The sequence below is a fragment of the Scyliorhinus torazame genome, chromosome 14 (assembly GCF_047496885.1).
Source record: "Scyliorhinus torazame isolate Kashiwa2021f chromosome 14, sScyTor2.1, whole genome shotgun sequence".
Classification (NCBI taxonomy): domain Eukaryota; kingdom Metazoa; phylum Chordata; class Chondrichthyes; order Carcharhiniformes; family Scyliorhinidae; genus Scyliorhinus; species Scyliorhinus torazame.
The window spans coordinates 206597782-206623779 of record NC_092720.1 but is presented as its reverse complement, the minus strand read 5'-3'; the positions used below and the strand labels follow the sequence as shown (position 1 = coordinate 206623779).

General features: G+C 48.1%; 1 protein-coding gene across 2 annotated transcripts in view; it reads left to right on the top strand.

Annotated features, from left to right (window-relative positions):
• The window catches only part of LOC140390386 (N(G),N(G)-dimethylarginine dimethylaminohydrolase 1-like), a 103580-nt gene extending 97059 nt beyond the window's left edge, over positions 1 to 6521 (top strand). For both annotated transcript variants that reach the window (XM_072475510.1, XM_072475509.1), the window contains exon 6: positions 3755 to 6521. In XM_072475510.1, the coding sequence (XP_072331611.1) occupies positions 3755 to 3871 (117 nt within the window). In that variant the 3' untranslated portion in view covers positions 3872 to 6521. The remainder of the gene's footprint in view (positions 1 to 3754) is intronic.
• Positions 6522 to 25998: the final 19477 nt, after the last annotated feature.

The window sequence follows — 25998 nt, the reverse complement described above, 5'->3', positions numbered from 1 at the left end:
GTCTCGCCTGGGTGTATGTGTATGTGTCTCGGTCTGGGGGGTGTGGGGGTGTGTCTCGGTGGGGGTGTGTCTCGGTGGGGGGGGTGTCTCGGTGGGGGGGGTGTCTCGGTGGGGGGGTGTCTCGGTGGGGGGGGGTGCCTTAGTGGGGGGGGGTCTCGGTGGGTATGGGTGTGTGTATCGGTCTGGGTGTGTGTCTTGGTCTGGGGGGTGTGTATCAGTCTGGGGGTGTGTGTGTGTCTCGATCTGGGGGGGGGGGTGTTTCGATCTGGGGGGATGCGTGTGTGTGTCTCGGTCTGGGGGTGTGTGTGTGTGTTTCGGTCTGGGGGTGCGTGTGTGTGTCTCGGTCTGGGGGCTGTGTGTCTCGGTCTGGGGGTGTGTGTATGTGTTTTGGTCTGGGGGGGTGTGTGTGTGTTTTGGTCTGGGGGTGCGTGTGTGTGTCTCGGTCTGGGGGGTGTGTGTCTCGGTCTGGGGGGGGTGTGTCTCGGTCTGGGGGTGTGTGTGTGTGTGTTTCGGTCTGGGGGTGCGTGTGTGTGTCTCGGTCTGGGGGCTGTGTGTCTCGGTCTGGGGGTGTGTGTGTGTGTGTGTGTGTTTTGGTCTGGGGGTGCGTGTGTGTGTCTCGGTCTGGGGGGTGTGTGTCTCGGTCTGGGGTGTGTGTCTCAGTATGGGTGTGTGTGTGTGTGTCTCGGTCTGGGGGGGGTGTCTCGGTCTCGTGGTGTGTGTGTGTGTGTCTCGGTGTGGGGGGTGTCTCGATGGGGTGCGGGGTCTCGGTGGGTGTGGGTGTGTGTCTCGGTCTGGGGGGGTGTGGGTGTGTGTCTCGATCTGGGGGAGGGTGGGTGTGTGTGTCTTGGTCTGGAGGGGGCTGTGGGTGTGTGTCTCGATCTGGGGGAGGGTGGGTGTGTGTGTTTCGGTCTGGGGGTGGTGTCTCGGCCTGGGGGGGCTATGGGCGTGTGTCTCGATCTGGGGAGGGTGGGTGTGTGTGTCTCGGTCTGGGGGGGGTGTCTCGGTCCGGGGGGGCTGTGGGTGTGTGTCTCGATCTGGGGGATGGTGGGTGGGTGTGTCTCGGTCTGGGTATGAGTATATCTCTCGTTATGTGTGCTTGCATCTGTGAATCTCTCTTTGTCTCACTCCTGCCCCTCCTCATCTCTGCCCCCTGCACCCCACACCTTTCCCTCCCTCCCTCCCTCCCCCCCCTCCCTATTCCCGGTCTCTGCATTGAATCCTTCCTAAGGACCACCTAATCCCACGCGTGAACGGAACTGACTCTCTGGACCACCACCAAGTTATCTTGTGGGCATTTCCTCCTCCCTGTGTTTGGAATTGCAATTCTGTGGGTTATTTAGTCTCATCTTCACCGAGACCTTCCTCTCACAGCCCCCCAGCTGCGAAGTTGGTGTGAAGTGAAGGTGTTCGGAGCTGTCTTACATTTGTCCGAATGCCTATTTAATCGCAGATAGATAGACGAAGCAGCTGTTTAAAAAAAGGCCCATGGGGCCCTTTTAATTGCTGACTGATAACTGTGGGAAGAGATGATCTAGCTGAAAATTATCTCTGAATATGAGGAGCCTGCCCCTACACGACTGGCAGGCCCTTGGGATCATTGTCCTGCTGTTATGTTCTATTGCTAAGGAGACAGGACCCAATCTAACTCTAGTGACATTATTTTGGTTGATGTGTAAAAGGATTTAACAGCCATAGTTTGTGCTCCAGCCCCTGAGATGTTGGGCTATGTGATCAGATTTTTAAACTTTGGTCTCGCCCTCTTTTGGACGTATCTAGTGTGCAGTTGTCTTTAATAAATAAGAGCAAGTTAGCCATCATTTTTGCACTTGGCTCGGTCATTCTAGCAGTGACTAATTAGGGCGGGGGTGTGTGGAAAAAGCTGTTGGCAAATGTAGTTGCTTTCCAGATACAAGATTAAAAAGTAAGGCAAGGCCGGGCAAAGCAGAACATCCCATGGCTGGAAGGATTTCAATGTCCTTGTGTTTGGCTGTGTGTCAATATTAACCCTGCGGTGTCTGTGTGTGTGTTTGGGTGGGGGAGATTGCTAGCAAGTTCACCTTTCTGAAGCAGAAATGGAGAAGGAAGAAGTGGTGATGGTTAAGGGCGTGGTAGAGGGCCTCGAAATCAAGAGATTTTTGATGAGTACTGTGAGCAGTTTTGGGCCCCGTATCTAAGGAAGGATGTGCTGGCCTTGGAAATGGTCCAGAGGAGGTTCACAGGAATGATCCCTGGAATGAAGAGCTAGTCATATGAGGAACAGTTGAGATCTCTGGGTCTGTACTCGTTAGAGTTTCGGAGGATGAGGGGGATCTTATTGAAACTTGCAGGGTACTGCGAGGTCTAGATAGAATGGACGTGGAGAGGATGTTTCCACGAGTGGAAAAACTAGAACCAGAGGCCATAATCTCAGACTGAAGGGGCGATCCTTCAAAACCGAGATGAGAAGGAATTTCTTCAGCCTGAGGGTGGTGAATCTGTGGAACTTTGCCGCCGAAGGCTGTGGAGGCCAAATCACTGAGTGTCTTTAAGACAGATAGATAGGTCCTTGATTAATAAGGGATCAGGGGTTATGGGGAGAAGGCAGGAGAATGGGGATGAGAAAAATATCAGCCATGATTAAATGGCGGAGCAGACTCGATGGGCCGAGTGGCCTAATTCTGCTCCTATGTCTTATGGTCTTAATGGTCTAAGATAGGGGAAGATGTTTCTTATGGCAACTGTGTCAGAGTCATAGGTTTAAACCTATCTGCAAAGAAGCGAGAGGGAAAACTGGGAGAAATTTCTTCCTGTGGAGAGTAGATTCTCTTTTCCGACAGTCGCTCGGGACTGAGGGTGAGTTGCTTCCATTCCCAGTTTGATGGGTTCTGAGATGGTTCTGAAGACTAATTCATTGGGCAGCACGGTAGCATTGTGGATAGCACAATTGCTTCACAGCTCCAGGGTCCCATGTTTGTTTCCGGCTTGGGTCACTGTCTGTACGGAGTCTGCACGTTCTCCCCGTGTCTGCGTGGGTTTCCTCCGGGTGCTCTGGTTTCCTCCCACAGTCCAAAGATGTGCAGGTTAGGTGGATTGGCCATGCTAAATTGCCCTTAGTGTCCAAAAATTGCCCTTAGTGTTGGGTGGGTTTACAGGGTTATGGGGATAGGGTGGCGGTGTTGACCTTGGGTAGGGTGCTCTTTCCAAGAGCCGGTGCAGACTCGATGGGCCGAATGGCCTCCTTCTGCACTGTAAATTCTATGACTATGATGGCCGGGGGGTTTCAGGTAGATTGAAGGTCTGTGCCCTCTCTCTGACACCCTGAATCCACTTCTATGCGTTGCAGAAGTGCTCGGTGCCTTCCCAAATGAACCTCGTCCACTTTGGCCTGATTACAGCCAGGGGGCAGTCTGGAGTCTTCGGGAATGTTTGACCTCTGCAGCAGTGCATTTTTGAGGACATCCCTAAAGAGTTTACATTTGTCGTCTGGGGAGCCCCCACTGGATTCTAAATAGAGCAGTCACTTGGAGTCTTGGGGAGGTTCAACATGGTGGATTCTCGAGTCTCTTTGTCCAAGACACACTCGAACAAAGAAATAAATTCGAAGGATGTCGCTGCGTGTCAGATTGAATCAAATGCTTCTGTTACGTATCTTCTTGACTATGTTAAGGGGAGAGACATCAAGTGCTTGTTGTGCAGGGTGCTCTGTCTTTGTAAGTAGATTGAAACCACTCTCATGGCATTCTTCATTAAATTGTTTTTCCCCCTTTACTTCCAGGCCTTCAAGAAGCTTCCAGACTACACTTTGATCCCAGCCTCCTGCACAGAAGTGGCCAAACTGGGAGCATCCCTCAGCTCCTGCTCCATTCTAATCAATAAGAAGTTTGAATATTAGAATCTACTGGGGAGGGGGCACCCTATTGTCCCCACCCCTCCCCCACGCACCTGCCTTAATTCCATGGCGGAATAGAATAGAAATGGCTCTGATGTGATGGGTGCCAGGAGTACGAGGGATGCACTGGAATACTTGGATCAGGAGTCACCCCACCTCCCCATCCATGTCCCAGAAATTAAATTGGATTGTTTTCAGGTAGAGGGTAGAGATTGAGAAGTCTTCATTGTAATCAGGAGCCTAACATGCAGAGCCAAAGCCTTTATTGTGGGAGGCCTAACATGCAGAGCCAAAGCCTTTATTGTGGGAGGCCTAACATGCAGAGCCAAAGCCTTTATTGTGGGAGAGATTAAGTGATAGCTTGGGTGAAAACAAAGCGAGCTATACTGGACCAAACTTGGGGAGCAAACAATTCCGCCTTTACTTTTCCCTCGATGCTGGGGACAGGATCTGGGATGTCCTCTCACCCCACTCCCTGAAATCCTGGATGATCTCGTACATTTGGATCTCCTCGTGTGTGTGTGTGTGTGTGTGTGTGTGTTTTTTAATGTGCTTAAGATGTGCATTTGATTCCTCATCTGGATGGATGCTGAATCTTGGCACGAGCGACCTCATCCTTAGTTCTGTCCAGACCCCAGAGCACAGGCCTCAGTCCCTCTCTCGTCCCAGTTATCCTCCCAAATGTGTGATTCTACCAGGCAGAAAAGCCCAGGGCGCCAGCACGCCTAATTTGTTTTCCAGCCTGCAGCTGGTTGAAATACCCAGAGAGAAAAAGAGACAAAATGTCAAATTCCTGAAAGTAGGAATCATCCCCGAACCCAGCTGTGGTCAAACCCACTGACTGAATCCAGCATTGAAACCGTGTGAGGAATGTTTCACAATTAACACGGTCTTTTAACATTCTAGAAACGTCTTAAAGAACTCGAGACAGACGTCCAGTGTCTCCTCCTCTACCCCCCCCCCCCCCCCCCCCCCTCCCCATTGTTGTAATGTATCAGTCACTCTTACTGCTTCATCTTATACATTTTGGTTACAAATAAAATCTAAAAGCGGGGCAAGTCACATTACACCAGTCAGTGCATTTCGGAACTCGGAGAATGTTCTCAAATCGGGGGCTTTGGGGTGTGGAGGTGGGGCCTGGGGATGTCTGACTCCTGCAGGACACGTTCTTTGGAGATAATTAGTGTTTCGCTCTTCTCCCCGGAAAGCAGGATTATTGAAACCAGGCTAGATGGATCCTGTCTCAATATCATGGGGAGCTCTTACTTTGTCCCTTCTGCAGTCACGGTCCCCGAAAAGGGAACGGGCAGCCCGGGAAACTGCCCTTCCAGTAAACAGGGGCAATTGCCTCTTCGCAGTGCTTTTGCAATTTCTGTCTCGTAGACATGGAATGGTTTCTTTTTTCAAATTTCGAATTATAAATGGTTTGCAAAGGAATAATGGGTCTGCTCCGAGAACAGACAACTTGACTTGCAAAGTCGCTTTTACTCCCAGGTGTAAAATTGACCCCGCCACCCCATAAACCCGCGGTGGAGAGGGTACTAATCTGGGTTTGGGCAGGGCATGTCCCCGCTGCCAGCGGCGGATTGCTTCCTGCAGCAACTCCCGTCTGTCCCTCTGTGCAAGTGCGCCATCTAGAGGTGGAAAACTATATTGCAGAAGCACAGGGCAGCACTTTTGACCCCTATTTTTAATAAGCGAAGAGCAATTACTTGTTTTAATTATCTATCCTACAAAGTCCATAGCACTTGAGGACATTTTGCTTGAATAGTGCCGAGATAGTCCTGCGAATAGTGCAGTCACTCACTCCAACATAATTCAGACGCACAGCCCCGTGTCACCTCGCCGTTCTTTCACAATATTATTGAGAACATTCTTGGTGCAAGATCTTTTACACCAGGACACAGGCGAGATTTGTTTGTGCAGTGACTATTTGAAGTTTTGCAGGACAAGTGGATCTTTGAACATTTGCAGCAACAGCAGTAACACGGATCGGGTTTCATGATCTTCATCAGATCCTCAAGGAAATAACTAACTCGGCCTGTCATCTGTGCCCCAGCCCAAGTGGCCGTGTCCTTTGTATGGGATCCGAAGCCAGTGAATTCGTTTTGCATGAAATCCCACCCATACAGGGGCCCTGTACTGTAAGCGCCAGTGGAATGTCTGGGCCACCACTGTTCTCTCCCTCCCCGTCCCCACTCCCCAACCACAACCTTTATCGGATGTGGGTCAATTGCAGAACTTTTCAATTAATGTCCTGTCCTGTTTGAAGTGATCAGTGGGGAGAGAGAAATCTTCATACATTTGTCCATGGAATATGGGTTACAGACACTTTGAAAGGTTGTGTGTGTGTCTATGTCTCTCTCGCGCCCCCTCCCCACCCCAGGTCTGTGCACTGACAGGAGTTTAGTCAATAGCAGTCCAAAACGTCAGTTCAGTTGGTCCACGCTTCAGTCCCTCCAGCAGTCCGATCCAATTCCAGTGTGTTACCTCATCCCAATCGTTCCCGGATTGGGATCCGTGTGTTTGTGAGGCGGAGCGAAATCACTTGGTGCTTTTTTAACATTTCTGATGCCTAAACTCCAGCTTTTGTACCGCGTTCCCTTTATAACCGATTCTTCTGCCCGAATAAAATTGAGCACCTGCCTCGGAAGACAGTGTGGGGTTTCATATTGTTCCTGGGGTGTGTGTTTGGACGACACCAGTCCCTCCAGTCTGCCTCCGCATTCAAATAGATAATTGGAGATTTCTACCTCCCATTTCCAGAACCCAGCTGACCCAGTTTGGAAATGTGCATTGACCCTGAGCTTCGCCGGGTTTTTTGTTATTGGCGGTAGGGCGTGGGGGCCGGGAGGTGGAAGATTATAACGCCTAGAATTTTTAGGCGCGTTTGAGAAGTCCTTTCTGATCTAGTTTAAAGACGAATGGTCGGTTCTGTCCCCTCTTCATGATTCTCGCCTCTAGCAGTAATTATTCCCCCATCAAATTATTTAATGACATCCACAATGACTCCTTTTCATCACTCCTTATTCGTCGGTATTCGGGAAATACCAGCCCTTGCTGGGTGTTGATGCAACTGTTCTTCAAAGGAAACCCCATGAATCTGCATGGAAATGTCCCAAGACCTGTATATCCTTCCTGGGGGGGATATGGTGCCCGCCCAGAACTGAATGCAGTAATCCAGATGTGGCCCAGAACAGCACCATTACTTTCACCTTTTTGGCCCACCAAAACCTTTTTGGACACTAAGGGCAATTTAGCATAGCCGATCCACCGAACCTGCACATCTTTGGACTATAGGAGGAAACCGGAACACCCGGAGGAAACCCATGCCTTCTGTTGCTATCATGTTCTGAAGTGGGTCTTGGAGCGAGAGCTTCAGGTGCGATGATGCCCACTGTGCCACAGGGGCATTTATAATAATCTTTAATATTGTCACAAGTAGGCTTACATTGACAGTGAAATGAAATTACTGTGAAAATTCCCTAGTCCCCACATTCCAGCGTGTATTCAGAATGTCAAATTCACTTAACAAGCACATCTTTTGTGACTTCTGGGAGGAAACCGGAGCACCCGGAGGAAACACACAGACATGGGAAGAACGTGCAGACTCCGCATAGACAGTGGCCCAACCGGGAATCGAACCTGGGACCCTGGCACTGTGAAACAACAGTGCTACCCACTGTGCTGCCATGCCGCCCCATTATAAGAGTCAAACACATTACTGTGGGCCCGGAGTCACACGTAGGTGATAGTTTCATGGCCACTGAGGCCAGCTTGATATTCCAGATTTATTCACTGAATTTACATTCCACTGGGGTGGCATTTGAACCAATGACCCCCGAGCGTTAGCCCTAGGCATCTGGGTTACGAGTAAATTCCTCTGTTTGAATTATTTTACTTTGCTTAATCTCCCTGGCGGCTCTTCATTATCTAGGGTGAGCAACTATTCCCACTCTTCCTCTCTGAACCTTACAATATTTACCATTAACATTTTTATATTGCTTGAATAAAACTGTCTCTTTACAATATATTCCAAATGTCATACCCTCCAACACCTTTGGTTCAAGGTTTCATTAAAGTGTAATCTTAAATTGGATTTCCAAGAATTCATCCAGGTACAGCCTACAGATCCTTGTGCAGCGACTGAAGATCGAATCAAAGAAATGAACTGACCTTCACATCAATGTTAACCGGTTATAGTTCACAATGCAACTTTATTCCGTGGTCAGATCAGCATCTGTAACCAAATGCGGTTCATCAAGCAGGATTTCAAATAAATGAATATTTGCATTTGTTTTAGCTCCTTCCACAACCTGGGACCATACCCTGACATTTTTGAAGTGACTCTTGTAATTTGAGGAACGTTTCTGGCTAATTTGCATTCAGTGGGGGCCCAGGAACGTCTCTGTTTATTGGTGGATAAATGGGGAGCTGCATATCGGCGAGAATCCATACGCTCTTCTATGTAATAGTGGGGAGAGGGTATTTTACACCCACTTGTAAAGGCAGAAAGTCTTAGTTTAACGTTTCATCCAGAAAGCAGCAACTATTACAGTGCAGCCCTCCTTCAGTGCTGGGTTGATGAGTTAGCCCAAGTTCAAACTTTTGAAGCTAGGCTCAAACTCCCAACCTTTTATTTTCAAGTAAGAAGTCTTACAACACCAGGTTAAAGTCCAACAGGTTTGTTTCGATGTCACTAGCTTTCGGAGCGCTGCTCCTTCCTCAGGTGAATGAAGAGGTGGGTTCCATAAACACATATATTGACAAATTCAAAGATGCCACACAATGCTTGGAATGCGAGCATTAGCAGGTGATTAAATCTTTACAGATCCAGAGATGGGGTAACCCCAGGTTAAAGAGGTGTGAATTGTCTCAAGCCAGGACAGTTGGTAGGATTTCGCAGGCCAGATGGTGGGGGATGAATGTAATGCGACATGAATCCCAGGTCCCAGTTGAGGCCGCACTCATGTGTGCGGAACTTGGCTATAAGTTTCTGCTCGGCAATTCTGCGTTGTCGCGCGTTTTTATTTTCAAGACGAGAGTGTTTACAATTGAATCAGGGCTAACAATAACGCCAATGCTAAAGATACAGCATTCATGTCGTGCTTTCTTGCCACCACCGGGTGTCTGAAAGCGCTTCCCAGCCAATAGAGTACCGTCCTGTAAGAATGTAATGTTTATTGTGCATAATTGTTCACACTAATTTCTGATCTCTAAAATTGTATCATTTACTGGTTACCTGCGGATGATGTGGATTAACGCTTGTGTGATGTCATTCCGCCCCTCCCCCCTCTCCCTCATGGTTCTTTCACTTGAGGTCACGCCTTTCCCACAGCTCTTGCAACCTTATTGGAATGTGGATTGGGTGAGACCCTGGTTTGAAAAGATGGATCCTTTATCGGCGCTTGGAGAGCGCATGTTGCTGTATTCACGGAAGGGAGCACTGTAGTTGCGTTGCAAAACTGTCCCTTGCCTGCTCTCAGACGGTGTTTCCTAGGAATAAAACATATAACCATAAAATAACTTACTTTAACTTATATTTTGCTCATTTTAGGACATAACTTACATTGGTCTAATGACCACTGAGCATTCCAAAGGGCTTTCCCAGCCATTGACGTACTTTTCATAGAATCTCTACAGAGGCCATTTGGCCCATCGAGTCTGCACCGACCCTCCGAAGGAGCACCTTACCCACACCCTTGACCCCGCCGTAACCCCACCGAACCTTTTTTTGTGAACACTAATGGGCAATGTATCATGGCCAGTCCACCTAACCTGCACATGTTTGCACTGTGGGAGGAAACCGGAGCACTCGGAAGAAATTCATGCAGACACTGGGAGAATGTATAAATTCACTCAAGATCGGAATTGAACCCTGGTGCTGTGAAGCAACAGTGTTAACCACTGTACCAACGTGCCAACTCCACTTTTGAAGTGTAGTCATTGCTGTCGTGTCGGAAATGTGGCAGCCAGGTTTCGCACAGCAAGATCCCTCAAACAACAACGTTCTAACCGTGATTTTAGACATTGGCAGGGCATGCAAGAGGCTACCTGTCTTATACAAGTTCAATATGACTCGTACTCAAAGCCTCTACTAATCAAACCTGGGACACCATATCCTTTATTAACTATTCCATCAACGTGCACTGCCACCTTCAATCACACACACACGCACAGATATATATATATATATATATATATACACACACATACCCACAGAGGTCACATCCTTTAGAGTTTCTGTGTTTATTTACACTGTCTATCCACATTCTTCCTGCTAAAATGAATCACTTCACACTTCTCTGCATTGAACTTCATCTGCCACATCATTGCCCAGTCCACTAACAGATCCATGTCCTTTTGAAGTTCAAGACTACCTTAATCACAGCTGACAACGCTTCCAATCTTCATATCATCTGCAAATTTTGTACTTGGGGGAAGCGCTTCACTGGTTGGAATCATTCCTAGCACAAAGGAATATTTTTGTGATTGTTGACCAATCGTTTCAGGGCATCGTCCCATGCATTCCTCAGGACAGTGTCCTCTGCACGACCATCTTCAGCTGCTTCACCAATGACCTTCCGTCCATCAGTGCAGATGCTCACTGATGATTGTACAATATTCAGTTCCATTAAAAAATCCTCATACCAAACCATTGGGTGCCTACATGCAGCAAGACCAGGCAAAAGCTAGTGGGAAGCTGGAGGAATGGGAGAGCTTTAGGGATCAGCAAAACGCTACTGAAAATAGAATCAAAAAGGTTAAGATGAACTACGAAAGGAAACTAGCAGAAAGCTAAAACACTGATACCGAGAGCTTCTGTAAGTATATAAAGAGGAAGAGAATAGCTAAAGTAAATGTTAACCCTTTAGAGGATGATACTGGTGAGATAATAATGGGGAACAAGAGCTGATGGAGACATTGTCTCTGTCTTCACGGTAGAGAATATTAAATATTTTCCAACAATTTCAGTTAATGCAGACGGACATAGTGCAATAGCCATCACTCGGGTAATGGTATTAAATACATTAATAGGACTAAAGGCAGATAATCTTCAGGACCTGATGACCTGCACCCTAGGGTATTAACGGAGAAGGCAGGAGAGACAGTGGTTATGATATTTCAAAACTCCCTGGAATCTGGAAAGGTCCTGGTGGATTGGAAACACGCTAATGTAACTCCCCTATTGAAAAAGGGAGAGAGGTAAAAAGTAGGATACTATAGACCAGTTAGCTTAATCTCTGTGGTGGGGAAGTTGCTGGGATCAATCATTAAGGAGGAGATGAACATTTGGAAAGACAAAGCTCAAACCACCATTGTCAGTATGGTTTTATGAAGGGTAAGTCATAATGGCTATGACTGCGGGTCAGATGTTGGGAATTCTACAGCACATAACTCACTTCACTTCCCAAAGCCTGTCCACCACCTACAAGGCACTAGTCACGAGTGTAATGGAATACTCTCCATTTGCCTGGATGAGTGCGGCTCCAGCAACATTGAAGAAGCACAACCCCATCCAGGACAAAGCAGCCCGCTTGATGGTTTCCCCATTCTCAAACATTCAATCCCTCCACCAACACATAGTGGCAGCCGTGTGTACCATCCACAAGATGCGCTGCAGCAACTCAACAAGGCTCCTTCGACAGCAACTTGCAAACCTGTGATTTTTACCACTTAGAAGAACAAGGGCAGCAAATGCATGGGTACACCATCACCTGCAAGTTCCCTTCCAAGCCACACAGTATCCTAAATTGCAATTTTACTGCCGTTCTTACACTGTCACTGGGTCAAAATCCCAGAACACCCTCCTTGACAGCCCACTGGATGTACTAACTCCAGATGTCTGCAGGAGCCCAAGGAGGAAGATGACCACCACCTTCCCAAGGGCAATTTAGCATAGTTAACAAATTCTGACTTCACCAGCTATGCTTACATCCTATAACTAATAAAACAACAGCCATTTTGAAGCTAATAGGGTTGGGTGGGGGATAGTATATTCAATATGCAGGGTCATAATTTTATTTTAAATAATAATAAAAATTATCTTACCTGGACTTCAATTATCTCTGTAATATGAACATACAATGTTACAGTTAAACAATACAGTTAAACATGGTATCATTGCTCTCAATCAGCAGAGCTTACTTTCTACTCCCACCCCTCAAAGCCTCCTTCATTCTAGACATTGGTTTGGTGCAGTGCTTAGTATTACTGACTATTGTCAGTCAGTAATACTTGATACAAGTGGCGATTATTCATATATAGCACATAAGGAGGAAAGTTAAAATTTCTGCACCAGCATTGCCCTCACAGTGGCCAGGCACCTATTAAGAATCATCAACCTGTACTTTTTCTAAGTCGGAAAAGACACACAAGACATAGTAACAGGGTGATGGTATTCAGCCCCTCGCTCCTGTTCCGCCGGTCATCATGCCTGCTCTTTATCTTCAGCCCACAATGCTTCCACAACGATATTTTAGCCGAAGGAAAGTTTTTGAATCTCAGTTTCGGAAACTTAATTAGCCCCGAGCTCAATGGCTTTTTTTTGGGGGGGGGGGGGGGGGGGGGGGGAGTGGGTTCCAGAGTTCCACCATTTTTTTTTGTGAAAATGTAATTCTAAACGTCTCAAGGTGTTTTGAAGTGCAGCTGCTGCTGTACACACAGCAATTTCCCCAAAAGGGCCACTGGGGAGGAAAAATCACAATGATCAGATATTGATTGTGGGATAACCATTGACCGGGACAGCATGCGAAACACTAGTACCGTGGGATCTTTCCATGTCCAGCTCAGCCGTCAGCCGGGGCACCGGGGGCGGGATTCTTTCAGCCTACGCCGGGCCGGAGAATCGCCGGGCCGCGCGATTCGCGCGACGCCGGTACGCCGATTCTCCGGAGAGCGTGGAATCGGCGCCATTGTCGCCGGCGTGACGCCAGTCAGGGGCCGCTCTACGCGACCCCCCTCCCCCCCCCCTCCTCCTCCTCCTCCTCCTCCCGGCGATTCTCCACCCGGGATGGGCTGAGCGGCCACAAAAAGAATCTGAGGCCCGCCGACGCCATCCGCCTGTGGGGTTACCCGGCGGGACCTCAGCATGCATCCATCCGGGAGCGGCCTGGTGGGGGGAGGGGAGTCCGACACCGGGGGCACCTCCGCTGTTGCCTGGCCCGCGATCAGGGCCTACCGATCGGCGAGCCGGCCTCTGGGGCTGGGGGCCCCTTTTGATCCATGCCGGCCCCTGTAGCCCTATGCCATGTTGCGTCGGGGCCGACGCGTAGAAGGGAGCCACCGCGCATGCTCGCAACCGCGTGGGTCGCTCTGTGCATGCGCACATTGTCGCCTGTCGCAGTGCGCATGCGCAGACCCTGGGTGCCCATTTGACGCCGGTCTCGGCAGCTGGAACGGCGTGGGTCGCTCCAGTGCCGTGCTGGCCTACTGAGGGGCTCGGAATCGCTACTCCTGAGGGCCTGTTGACGCCGTTGTGAAACATCACCGGCCTCAACTTCACTTGTCCTCGTTAATGTCCCAATATCAATGAATTTCCTTAAATCCCCAAATCTACTGAATTCTGTCTTGAATGTGCCCAATGAGCATCCGCACTTCCCTGGGATAGAGCATTCCAAGATTCGCATCTCTCTGAATGAAGAATCCCACTTCCCGATTCCCCAAAGCCTCTACACATTCTACAAGATAAGCGTGAGGAGTGTGATGCCATCCGATTCACGAGTGCAGCTTCAACAGTGGCACGGTGGCACAGTGGTTAGCACTGCTGCCTCAAAGTTCGAGGGTACCAGGTTCAATTCCGGCCTCAGGTGACTATGCGGAGTTTGCGCTTTCTCCCTTGTGTGGGTTTCATCCCACAGTCCAAAGATGTGCAGGTTAGGTGGATTGGGCACGCTAAATTGCCCCTTAGTGTCCAAAAGGTTAAGATGGGTTACGGGGATAGGGTGGAGTCGTGGACATAAGTAGGGTGCTCTTTGTAAAGACTCGATGGGCCAAATGGCCTCCTTCTGCACTGTAAATTCTATGATTCTATGATCAAAGCAACCTACTCGCCACGTGAAATATTCCCTACCATCTGGATCCTCCGCGGCAGTTCACCCACGACGGTTGACGTAGGAACCCGGGCCCTCTGTCAGCTGGCACATGGGAACACTTTGAAAAGTTCCCCTCCGAGCTATGTAGTGCGCCATCTTGCAACTTTTCCCTCATTTTAGCTTAAAATGCTGCATTTCCCTGGCAACACTTTGGCCATACATTCACCACGTGGACAACACCAATTTCTCAAAACGCAACTTGGAATGGGTAACAAATGCAGGCATTGCAAGATAACAAAAGTGAATAGGAAGGGCCTACGTAATAATAAGAGTAATCGCTTATTGTCACGTGTAGGCTTCAATGAAGATACTATGAAAAGCCACCAATCACCACATTTTGGCGCCTGTTCGTGGAGGCCGGTACGGAAATGAAACCCGCGCTGCTGGTATTGTTCTGCATTACAAGCCAGCTGTTTAGCCCCCTGTGCTAAACTAGCCCTTTATGCTAAACCAGCCCCATGTATCTAAGTGGTCTATGTATCAGAACTTGCCGATTAACTTTGTCAAATTGATATGTCACTGAGTTACAAATCTAGTGGCCCTGGTTAATATTCGGAGGGACTTTGGCTCAAACCCACTCCTGGCACGTGGTGCAATTTAAACTCTATTAAGTTTATATATAAACCTAGTTTCAATAATATTGACCATGAAACTATCATTAATTGTAGTGAAGGAACCCCATCTGGTTCATTAATGTACTTTAGGGAAGGACATCTGCCGCCCTTACCTGGTCTGGCCGACGTGTGACTGACTCCACACCCACATGTGGTTGGCTCCTAACCGCACTCTAAAGTGGCTGAGCAACCCATTCAAGGGCAACTCGAGATGGGTATCACATGCAGGCCTTGCCGGCGATGTCCATTCCCTATCAACTAATAAAACAACCTGATTATGGGGAAGGATTTAATTTTCAAGTGGCTTGGGGTGGAAGTTCATTAGGGGTAACAAAGGAGGTCAGACAGAAATGGATCACCTAACAGGTGTTATTGTTATGTGAGCAAAGAAGCGGACAACACAAAAACATTCACTAACCGATGATGGTGGGATTGGTGAAGGAAGAGAGGGCTCAGAGGGGATTTACCAGAATGTAACATTGTTCCAGGACTGGAACAATGCAGCCTTGCGGAACGTGTGGATAGGCTGGGGTTGTTCACCGTGGAACAAAGGAGGCCAACAAAAGATTTGATTGAGATGTAGCAAATGGTGAGGTGCCTGGATAGAATGGATGGTTAGGGGCCTATTTACCTCAGCAGAGAGGGTCAGTGACCAGGGGCTTTAGATCTGAAGCGATTGGCAAAATGATTAGAGGGGAGCTGGGGAATATTTCTTTCACGACAGTGTCGTAGAAATTTGGAAATCAGTGCCTGAAAGAGTGGCAGAGGCAGAATCCCTAAATTTAGTTAAAAGGTTTCTGGATATTCATCTGAAGTGCTGTAACCTGTAGGGTTATGGACCAAGTGCTGGAAAGTGTGATTGTCTGTGTGGCTCATTTTTCGGGTGGCAAAGTCACTGGCCTCTTTCTGTGCCCTAAGGGTTCTATGATTATAACTACAGATTTATCAAATAGATGACGGAGAGGTGGAAGGGAGATAGGAATAATGATCTGTTGTTACCCTCAAATGTCAAGGGAAATTGCAAATAAATTAAAATACTGACTAACCTAAAAGATCTGCGTAATATATTCATAGTGGTGTCATTAGAATTGGCCTCCTCCCATTTCCTCAATGCTACTTTTGAAAATTATACTACATAATATATACACTGTAGCACAAGTGGAAAGCACAGTGGCTTCACAGCGGCAGGGTCCCAGGTAGATTCCCCGCTGGGTCACTGTCTGCGCGGAGTCTGTTCTCCTTGTGTGTGCGTGTGTTTCCTCCGGGTGCTCCGCTTTCCTCCCACACTCCAAAGACGTGCAGGTTAGGTGGATTGACCATGCTAAATTGCCCTTTATCCAAAAAGGTTAGGAGGGGTTATTGGGTTACGGGGATAGGGTGGAAGTGAGGGCTTAAGTGGGTCGGTGCAGACTCGATGGGCTGAATGGCCTCCTTCTGCCTGTATGTTCTATGTTCTATAATTGGGTAACCCAGGCTAAACTGCCTATATCTGAAACATTAGGTGTGGAAAGGGTTCCCCTCACTGTGGGTCGCTACCCCAGGACAGGCAGCTCCTGGGGAGCAAAGGCAGCTGTGAAGCGGAGTCTCGGGATTGACAGCCCTGGAATCGACTGAGAGCCGTTTAAACCGGCAGGATGTATTTTAATTTTACCTGTGAGTGGGGCCTAACTCACTGAGTTCTGATGTCCGACCCCTGACACAAACAGAAACTGCAAAATGGGAGCTAAACTGTTTTAGTTGTTTTGTCTGTTTCTGTATCCTTTCTGTTTGAACCCTCCCCCCCAACCCCGCTTACTGAATCTCTCTCGACCCCCCCCCCCCAACGCCAGGTTGAACGCGGGGGTCGCACGGAACGTGAAGCATTAAAATTGGGGCGCACAATAAATAAAGTTTACATAAAATTAGAGGAAAGCCATCATAGAATTCATAGAATTTACAGTGCAGAAGGAGGCCATTCGGCCCACCGAGTCTGCACCGGCTCTTGGAAAGAGCACCCTGACCAAGGTCAACACCTCGACCCTATCCCCATAACCCAGTAACCCCACCCAACACTAAGGGCAATTTTGGACACCAAGGGCAATTTAGCATGGCCAATCCACCTAACCTGCACATCTTTGGACTGTGGGAGGAAACCGGAGCACCCGGAGGAAACCCCCGCACACACGGGGAGGACGTGCAGACTCCGCACAGACAGTGACCCAAGCCGGGAATCGAACCTGGGACCCTGGAGCTGTGAAGCAATTGTGCTATCCACAATGGTACCATGCTGCCCTGGGTTCGATCCTCCTTGGAAAACTGATTCTGGATTTTCGATTTTGTCATGACATCTACAACTTGATTTCCTTTTCAAATCCCGTTGGCCCGTTCTTTCTACATGTCCTCATCCTTTTTTCCATGGTCGCCGTGAAAATCAAAATTCGCGCAGCGATTTTTAATACCGACTCCCGGAAGAGCAGCCAACAGTGCAACCTCCTCGCCCCGCTCTTGGAGTTAATTACCCGCTATTTGCCCAGTTGGGGAGCGGCTGTAGCCGGCTGGAGGTTTGGGGGGAGTGGTAGCAGGAGAGAGACGATTCAGTTTTGCCATCTTCAAACCTTAAAGTGGAAAATCAGCCTTTTCTAATTTGCAAAGTGGAAGAATGGGTGAGTTAGGTCCGCATTAGCGAGGGACCGTGTGCCACTGGAATAATGTGCGTCGAGCGCAAATCTCTGAATGATGAAACAGCAAATCCAGTCTGTAAAATAGCCTTGATGAAAAATCCTGGAGTTGAAGCAACATTTTAACCACTGACGTGGCTTAGCCTGCTTGGGTTGGAAGTAAGTTGGGGGCAGCAAAGAAGTTCAGGCAGAAACCTTTGTTTTTCAACAATTTCAGATTTCCAGCAACAGCATTATTAAAAAAAAATCATATATAGCACTGTCTGGAGGCTGAGTATTTTTACATATTGGCGGGTTTCTTAGATTACATGTATCCTGACTGTATGCTCATAGCTTTTACATGGAGGGGGATGTTTGATGTATGTAATATGGAAACTGGAACTCACTAGCTGGAAGCATGTTGGGAGCAGATTGATACTAAGAACTTTCACAAAGGGAATAGATAAACACTTGTGAATGAAAACCATTGTGTGACCACAGGGAAAGAGTGAGAAAAAGAGGCGGGACTGAATGATAACCAGATGGTCTCTTTCTAACTACTAATGGCTGACTACATGATGAAGTTGGCTCTAAAGATACTTCGATTCGACCCAACCTGGATGAGTGCAGCTCCAACAACACTCCACAGGATCCCCACAGTTCAGAAAGAGGCCATTCGGCCCATCGATTCTGCACCGACCCTCTGGAAGAGTACTCTACATAGGCTCACTCCACCGCCCTATCCCCGTAACCCTGTAACCCCACCTAACCTGCACATCTTTGGACTGAACACCAGAACTTGGCGCCATCCAGGACAAAGCAGCCCCGCTTGATTGGCATCCCTTCCACAAACATTCACTCCCCCCACCACCGACACACAGTAGCAGCCGTGTGTGCCATCTACAGGATGCATTGCAGGGTAATGTTCTATGTTCTAACTCACCAAGGTTCCCAACACTGCACATTCCAAACCTGCGACCCCAATCACTTAGACGGACAAGGCGAGCAGATAAATGGAAACACAATTATCTGCAAGTTTTCCTCCAAGCCACTCACCATCCTGACTTGGAAATGTATCGACCGTTTCTTCACTGTCGCTCGGACAAAATCCTGGAACTCCCTCCCTAACACACTGTGGGTGTACCTACACCATGGGGATTGCAGCGGTTCACCACCACCTTCTCAAGGACAATAAGGGATCAGTAGTAAATGCTGGCCTCGCCGACGATTTCTAACTCCCATGGAAGAAGATTTTAAAAATAACGTAACGTAATATAGTTAAACAAAATCGTTTGCAAGCACATTGCTACTTCTTTATGTTTCAGTTGTGCAAAAGGACACAGTCAGTCAATTAATGTTTTAAAGTCTAAATTAATCTGACAACTCAATGTGAGAATTGGAAGACAGCGACTCACCAATATGTATAAGAATTGCCATGAAATTCAGGAATGCCCATATGCGAATAGTTTGCATCTTGATCCTTGTTCTGGAAGAGAGCAGGAACTCACACGAGACCTGCCGGGATCCGAAACAATGTTATAGTCAGCCAACAGCGAACCGCAGGCGCTGACGCGCAAGGAGAGCTGGCTGTGGTGAGTTCATATCGGTGTAGCACCAGGAAGGTTCAGCCCGTTTCCAACTGTGATGCCATTCAATCTTTTTAGAATAACTGGGCAAGAGCACCACTTGAATATCACGCAAGCATCACCGAATACATTGAGGGAGGCGACCATTGGGTTCGATTTCAATTTAATTGTTCATACGCTTGAGCAGTGCGTGCACACTGGGGGTAGAAACCCATCCTGTGTCTGTTCAGACAAATAGTGTGCACGGGGTCAGTGCTCGGGGTGCGAATCCAGACTGAAACATGGAACTCACGTGGGTGGAAACGGGCTCCGACAACCTCGATGGCGATGTTACACCAACTCGCAATTAATGAATGAGTGCTTGGTTTACACACCACGATCGTTCTGTTACGCCATTCAGCACTAAGACGGTCCTCTGGTTTTAGAAGGGTAAAACCAGGGGAGGAAATCAGAAGTGAAACATTATTAGAAATGAACCCTAAAAGTTTTACAATGACCTGTGGGGAAGGAAAACTAGCGTGCGCGTGATTCCAGGCACATAACATGGTGGTTGACTCTTAACTGGCCCAGCAAACCACTCATAGAGTTATGAAGCTGTAGCATATACGGCGAGGAGGTTATAATGGAGCTGTATAAAACGTTCGTTAGGCCACAGCTAAAGTACTGTGTGCTGTTCTGGTCGCCACACATATGCCCTTTTAACCATCCGATCTATCAGTGCTGCTGCCTGCAGGGATCTTTGAACATGTACCACCGAGGTCCCTTTGGTCCTCTGTACTTCCTAGCGTCCCAGCGTTCATTGTATGTTATGTCGCCTTGTCAGACCCCCCCCCCCCCCTCCAGAAAAATGCATCACCTCACACATTTATGGGATAAATTCAATGGATGACAATTTCATCGTCCCTATTTGGGCAGCACGGTAGCACAAGTGGATAGCACGGTGGCTCCACAGCGCCAGGGTCCCAGGTTCGATTCCCCGCTGGGTCACTGTCTGTGCGGAGTCTGCACGTTCTCCCCGTGTCTGCGTGGGTTTCCTCCGGGTGCTCCGGTTTCCTCCCACAGTCCAAAGACGTGCAGGTTAGAACATAGAACATAGAACATTACAGCGCAGTACAGGCCCTTCGGCCCTCGATGTTGCGCCGACCTGTGAAACCATCTAAAGCCCATTTACACTATTTCCTTATTGTCCATATGTCTATCCAATGACCATGTGAATACCCTTAGTGTTGGCGAGTCCACTACTGTTGCAGGCAGGGCATTCCACACCCTTACTACTCTCTGAGTAAAGAACCTTCCTCTGACATCTGTCTTATATCTATCTCCCCTCAATTTAAAGCTATGTCCCCTCATGCTAGACATCACCATCCGAGGAAAAAGGCTCACTGTCCACCCTAGCCAATCCTCTGATCACCTTGTATGCCTCAATTAAGTCACCTCTTAACCTTCTTCTCTCTCATGAAAACAGCCTCAAGTCCCTCAGCCTTTCCTCATAAGATCTTCCCTCCATACCAAGCAACATTCTGGTAAATCTCCTCTGCACCCTTTCCAATGCTTCCACGTCCTTCCTATAATGCGGCGACAAGAATTGCACGCAATACCCCAAATGCGGCCACACCAGAGTTTTGTACAGCTGCAACATGACCTCATGGCTCCGAAACTCAGTCCCTCTACCAATAAAAGCTAACACACTGTACTCCTTCTTAACAACCCTCTCAACCTGAGTGGCAACTTTCAGGGATCTATGTACATGGACACCGAGATCTCTCTGCTTAGGTTAGGTGGAATGGCCACGCCAAATTGCCCTTAGTGTCCAAAAAAAGGTGAGGAGGGGTTATTGGGTTACGGGGATAGGGTGGAAGTGAGGGCTTAAGTGGGTTAAGTGGGTCCATGCAGACTCGATGGGCCAAATGGCCTCCTTCTGCACACTGTATGTTGCATGTTCTATTACTGAGCCTGGCTTTATACTCCAAATGTATTAATTCAATTCAAATGCCACCAAAATTGGTGTTTCCACCAAACACTTGGAAAGAAAGCATTGCATTGAAATGGCGCCGCTCACCTCCCCACGTTTTAATTCAGAAGTAAGTGCAGCCCGGACAGAGCAAGAAGTGGGCACTGTCAAGCCTTAGGAGTGGGGCACTGCATCCACACCCTTCAGGCGGCGAGCCGGCTACTCGTTGGGTGAAGACCCAACATTAAAATGTGGAAAAGCTTTAATGTGTAATTGTGTTAGCAATTTAAATCCACAAAAGGTAATCGGCTTGAAAGTTAACTAAGACACTTTTCGTTCTACTTTCGACACTTTAATGGAAGCAGTCAAAAGCCATTTCAATGCTTCAAAAATACATTTCATGATGCTGACCAGAGAGAAGTGAAAACGTTCAGACCATACTCAAAACTACTAAATAGGGAAGCCACACAGAAAGAAACGTGCAGATTAACCTGTGTGCTCGCTAAAAGGTGGAAGCAGTTTTTATTCCCTCCCAAATGTTCTACCATTCTGTAATCCACCCTGCCTTCCTGGCACCCAGAACTGTTCACTGTAGTCCTTCACTCCCCTGTTCCCACGTTCGCTTTTGTTTCGAAATCACTCACAAATGGGACACGATTTTAAGATTCTAGGCTGTTACACGTCGGGTCTAAATTCCCGTTGCTGTGTTAGTAGTGTGCATTTGAGATTAATGGAGGTGTTCAGAATGCGGGTGGTTCTGTAAACAAAGGGCACACATTAAGTTAACTGGCAAAGGAAATAGTCAGGGGGGGCGGGTTAGGATGAGTAAGTATTTTAACGGGGAGGGTGAGTATGGGTGTTGTGGTACGAATGAACTGCAACGTGCTGCATGAAAGCGGATTCAATTACAAAAGGGAATTGGATATATACATAAAAAGGACAGATATACATGGATATAAGGCCTGAGAATAATTGGTCCTTCATTCAAAATGTCGTCACAGGTGGGATAGGCCGAATGGCCTCCTTCTCTACTGAATCATCCCATGTCACCCTGTGACTCTTTAGAAAACGTGATTCACCTGGACATGTGAATCGTGTCTCTTTATGGTGATGTGCAATTTGCACACGCCATGATGCAATAAGTTCTGTGGTCAGAGTAAATAACACAATGTGTTTCATAACACTTGGAGATATAACAAAGGAGGATTGCAGAGAAGTACTGCTACCAGTAATAATATCATAATCTTTTGGCGAAAGTGACATTACAGGGAGGGCATCCCTCTCTTTGCTGGATGGTATTTCATATGTTCCTATAAAAGCGGGCTGATCTTGCCTCCCTAAATTAAATGCGAGGTACTTTGATCCATCCTACCCCCTCCCCCTCCCCCTCCAATCGTCTTCTCTTCGGCCAGATTAATGATCTGGACGGAACTGAAGGCACTGTTGCTAAATTTGCAGATGCTACAGAGATCTGTAGAGGGACAGATCGTATTGAGGAAGCAAGGGGGCTACAGAAGGATTTGGACAAGCTAGGAGAGTGGGCAATAAAGTGGCAGACTAAATATAATGGCCTGGATAGAGTGCAGGTGGAGAGGATGTTTCCACTTGTAGGAAAAACTAGACCCAGGGCACACTATCTCAGGGGTTATGGGGAGAAGGCAGGAGAATGGGGATGAGAAAAATATCAGCCACGATTGAATGACAGAGCACACTCGATGGGCCGAATGGCCTAATTCTGCTCCTATGTCTTATGGTCTTCATCAGATGGCGGATTCCATAACAAGTTAAGTGGCAAGCCCACGAGGAACCAGATTAGCCTCCATAGGCTCGACTGGTTTGTTTTGGCGAGGCTTTGGGACGAATTTACTGTCAGTTCTTAGCAAAGAAATCCTGCAGTCAAAAAATCAGAGAATAATATTTCGCAAAAGGAAACAACTTCATCCATCGTGTTTCTGTCTCTTTATAGGGCTGCTCAGTTGGATTCTCTTTTGCCTGTGGGTGTCCCTGCCAAGATCAGAATTCATCGCCCATCCCTAATGCCCTTGATAGGTGGCTGGTGAGCGCGCTGCAGGCCATGTGGTGTAGGTACACCCACAGTGTTGTTCGGAATAGAGTTCCAGCAGCGATACATTTGCAAATTCGGAAGGTTAGCTTGGAGTAGAACTTGAAGGTGGTGGTGTTCCCATGCATCTGTTATCTGCTACCCTTGTCCTTCTGAGTGGTAGAGGTTGCAGGTCTGGAAGTTGCTGTCAACGGGGCGTTGGTGAGTTGGGTAATGCATTTTGCAAATGGTACACACGGCTGCCGCTGTGCTTTGGTGACGATCCAGCGACCTGCTTTTTCCTGGATGGCGCTGAGCTTCTTCAATGGAGACAGCAGCAACACAAAAGGTCAACATTACTGCAAAAGCCAGTTCTACGGAAGGGTGCTCAATCGACACCAATGTCCCTAGCTGCTGTGGGCCTCTTCATTGCGACATTTGGTAAGGCGTAGCACAGCATATCCATGTTGACGCGTTCCCAGCGCCTTCAGGAAGATTGCAACCAATTTCTGCCACATCCCCAGCCGGAAAACCTTTGGCGGGGCGACGATGGTGTAATGTGCACATCACTGGGCTAGTCGTCCAGAAGCCGAGGTCAATCGCTGGAGGTGGGGTGTGGGGAGATCCCTGGAGAAGGGGAGGGGAGTTAACCTCACCACAGCTGCTGGTGGAATTTAAATTCCACCAATAACCTCTGGAATATAAAGCTTGCCTTACTAATGTTAACCATGGTAACAGTCAAAACCCATCTGGTTCACTCATGTAGTTTAAGGAAGGAAATCTGCCGGTCTTGACTGGTCTGGCCTACATGTGACTCCAGATCTACAACAATGTGGTTGACTCTTAACCACCCTCAAGCCAGTCAGTTCAAAGGGCAATTAGGGATGGGTAACAAATGCTGGTCCTGCCAAGCGATACCCACACCCCATGATAGAATTAATAGAGACAGAAATGAGTCTGAATTCAGATTCTGGCGCAACTAACCAAGTCCGGTGCTTGAACCTTCTACTGCAAAAGTGTTAATGGACTGACCTCATTAACACTACACCCTGTATGCTTCATCCGATGCCAGTGCTTATGTAGTTACATTGTATATGTTGTGTTGACCTATTATGTATTTTCTTTTATTCCCTTTTCTTTTCATGTACTTAATGATCTGTTGAGCTGGTCGCAGAAAAATACTTTTCACTGTACCTCGGTACACGTGACAATAAACAAATCCAATCCAATCCAATCCAAAAGCAAATGATCTGTTTTATTTCAAACTGCCTGCCACCTTCAAATGTATCCTTGCATTGAACTCGAGGTCTCGCTGGTGCTGCAAACCCCTTCAAAAGCTATGCAATTTGCTTTATATTATCCCTTCACATAATCCCTGCAAACAGTGTCACATTTGGTTTCCTCTTTTGTGTGAATTCCGAAACCAGCGCAAAACTATTTTACACCGGGCTCGGTTCACTGGAGGGGAAATGACCCGCTCATATTTTCCGTGGAGTTATTTAAAAAAGGAAGCGATACAAAGTCAATACATTAGTGCAAAATACGCCCACTTAAAAAAGAACTTTATGAAGTTTCACGTGAAACCTAATCCTTATTTTAAGCTTATTCACTAATATAATTGGGCGGAAATGTCTGATGCTTTTAAGAAAGACTTGCTTAAACCAACTGTCTTCTGGGTTTGGGTGGGAAGAGAGTGGACAATCGGGAGAAATAAGGCAGGGTCAAGGCGAGTTCAGTGGGTCATGAGCAGGCTGAAAGAATGGGTCCGCCAGGACAGTCCTGTTTGTGGATTTGGGGGAGAGGGTAGAAACGGGCTGTACGGGGCTGAGGCGTGGGTTGGGGGAGGTATGCAGTTAGAGGTTGTAGTAGGAAGATCTCCAGAGGAGATGGGGTCAGTGATAGGCATGAATACAATGCCGTGCTCTTCCTCGCCATTCTGAAGAAGGCACATCCGATACTAAAGCTCAATTATATTTCTCTTCATAGATGCTGCCGGGCCTGCTGTACATTTCCGAAGGGCAGGCAGTCAGTGCAGGAATCCCCTGTGGTTGTCCCCCTCTCGAACAGATATACCCCTTTGGATACTGTCGGGGGGGATAGCCTATCAGGGGAAAACAGCAGCAGCCAGAGCAGTGGCACCACGGCTGGCTCTGATGTTCAGAAGGGAGGGTCAAAGCGCAGAAGAGTAATAGTTATAGGGGACTCTATAGTCAGGGGCACAGATAGGCGCTTCTGTGGACGTGAAAGAGACTCCAGGATGGTATGTTGCCTCCCTGGTGCCAGGGTCCAGGATGTCTCCGAACGGGTAGAGGGAATCCTGAAGGGGGAGGGCAAACAGGCAGAGGTCGTTGTACATATTGGTACTAACGACATAGGCAGGAAGGGGCATGAGGTCCTGCAGCAGGAGTTCAGGGAGCTAGGCAGAAAGTTAAAAGACAGGACCTCGAGGGTTGTAATCTCGGGATTACTCCCTGTGCCACGTGCCAGTGAGGCTAGAAATAGGAAGATAGAGCAGACAAACACGTGGCTAAACAGCTGGTGTAGGAGGGAGGGTTTCCGTTATCTGGACCACTGGGAGCTCTTCCGGGGCAGGTGTGACCTGTATAAGATGGACGGGTTGCATCTAAACCGGAGAGGCATAAATATCCTGGCCGCGAGGTTTGCTAGTGTCACACGGGAGGGTTTAAACTAGTATGGCAGGGGGGTGGGCACGGGAGCAATAGGTCAGAAGGTGAGAGCATTGAGGGAGAACTAGGGAATAGGGACAGTGTGGCTCTGAGGCAGCGCAGACGGGGAGAAGTTGCTGAACACAGCGGGTCTGGTGGCCTGAAGTGCATATGTTTTAATGCAAGGAGCATTACGGGTAAGGCAGATGAACTTAGAGCTTGGATTACTACTTGGAACTATGATGTTGTTGCCATTACAGAGACCTGGTTGAGGGAAGGGCAGGATTGGCAGCTAAACGTTCCAGGATTTAGATGTTTCAGGCGGGATAGAGGGGGATGTAAAAGGGGAGGCGGAGTTGCGCTACTTGTTCAGGAGAGTATCACAGCTATACAGCGAGAGGACACCTCAGAGGGCAGTGAGGCTATATGGGTAGAGGGGCAAGGTTTAGAGTAGATGTACGAGGCAAGTTTTTTACGCAGAGGGTAGTGGGTGCCTGGAACTCACTACCGGAGGAGGTAGTGGAGGCAGGGACGATAGGGAC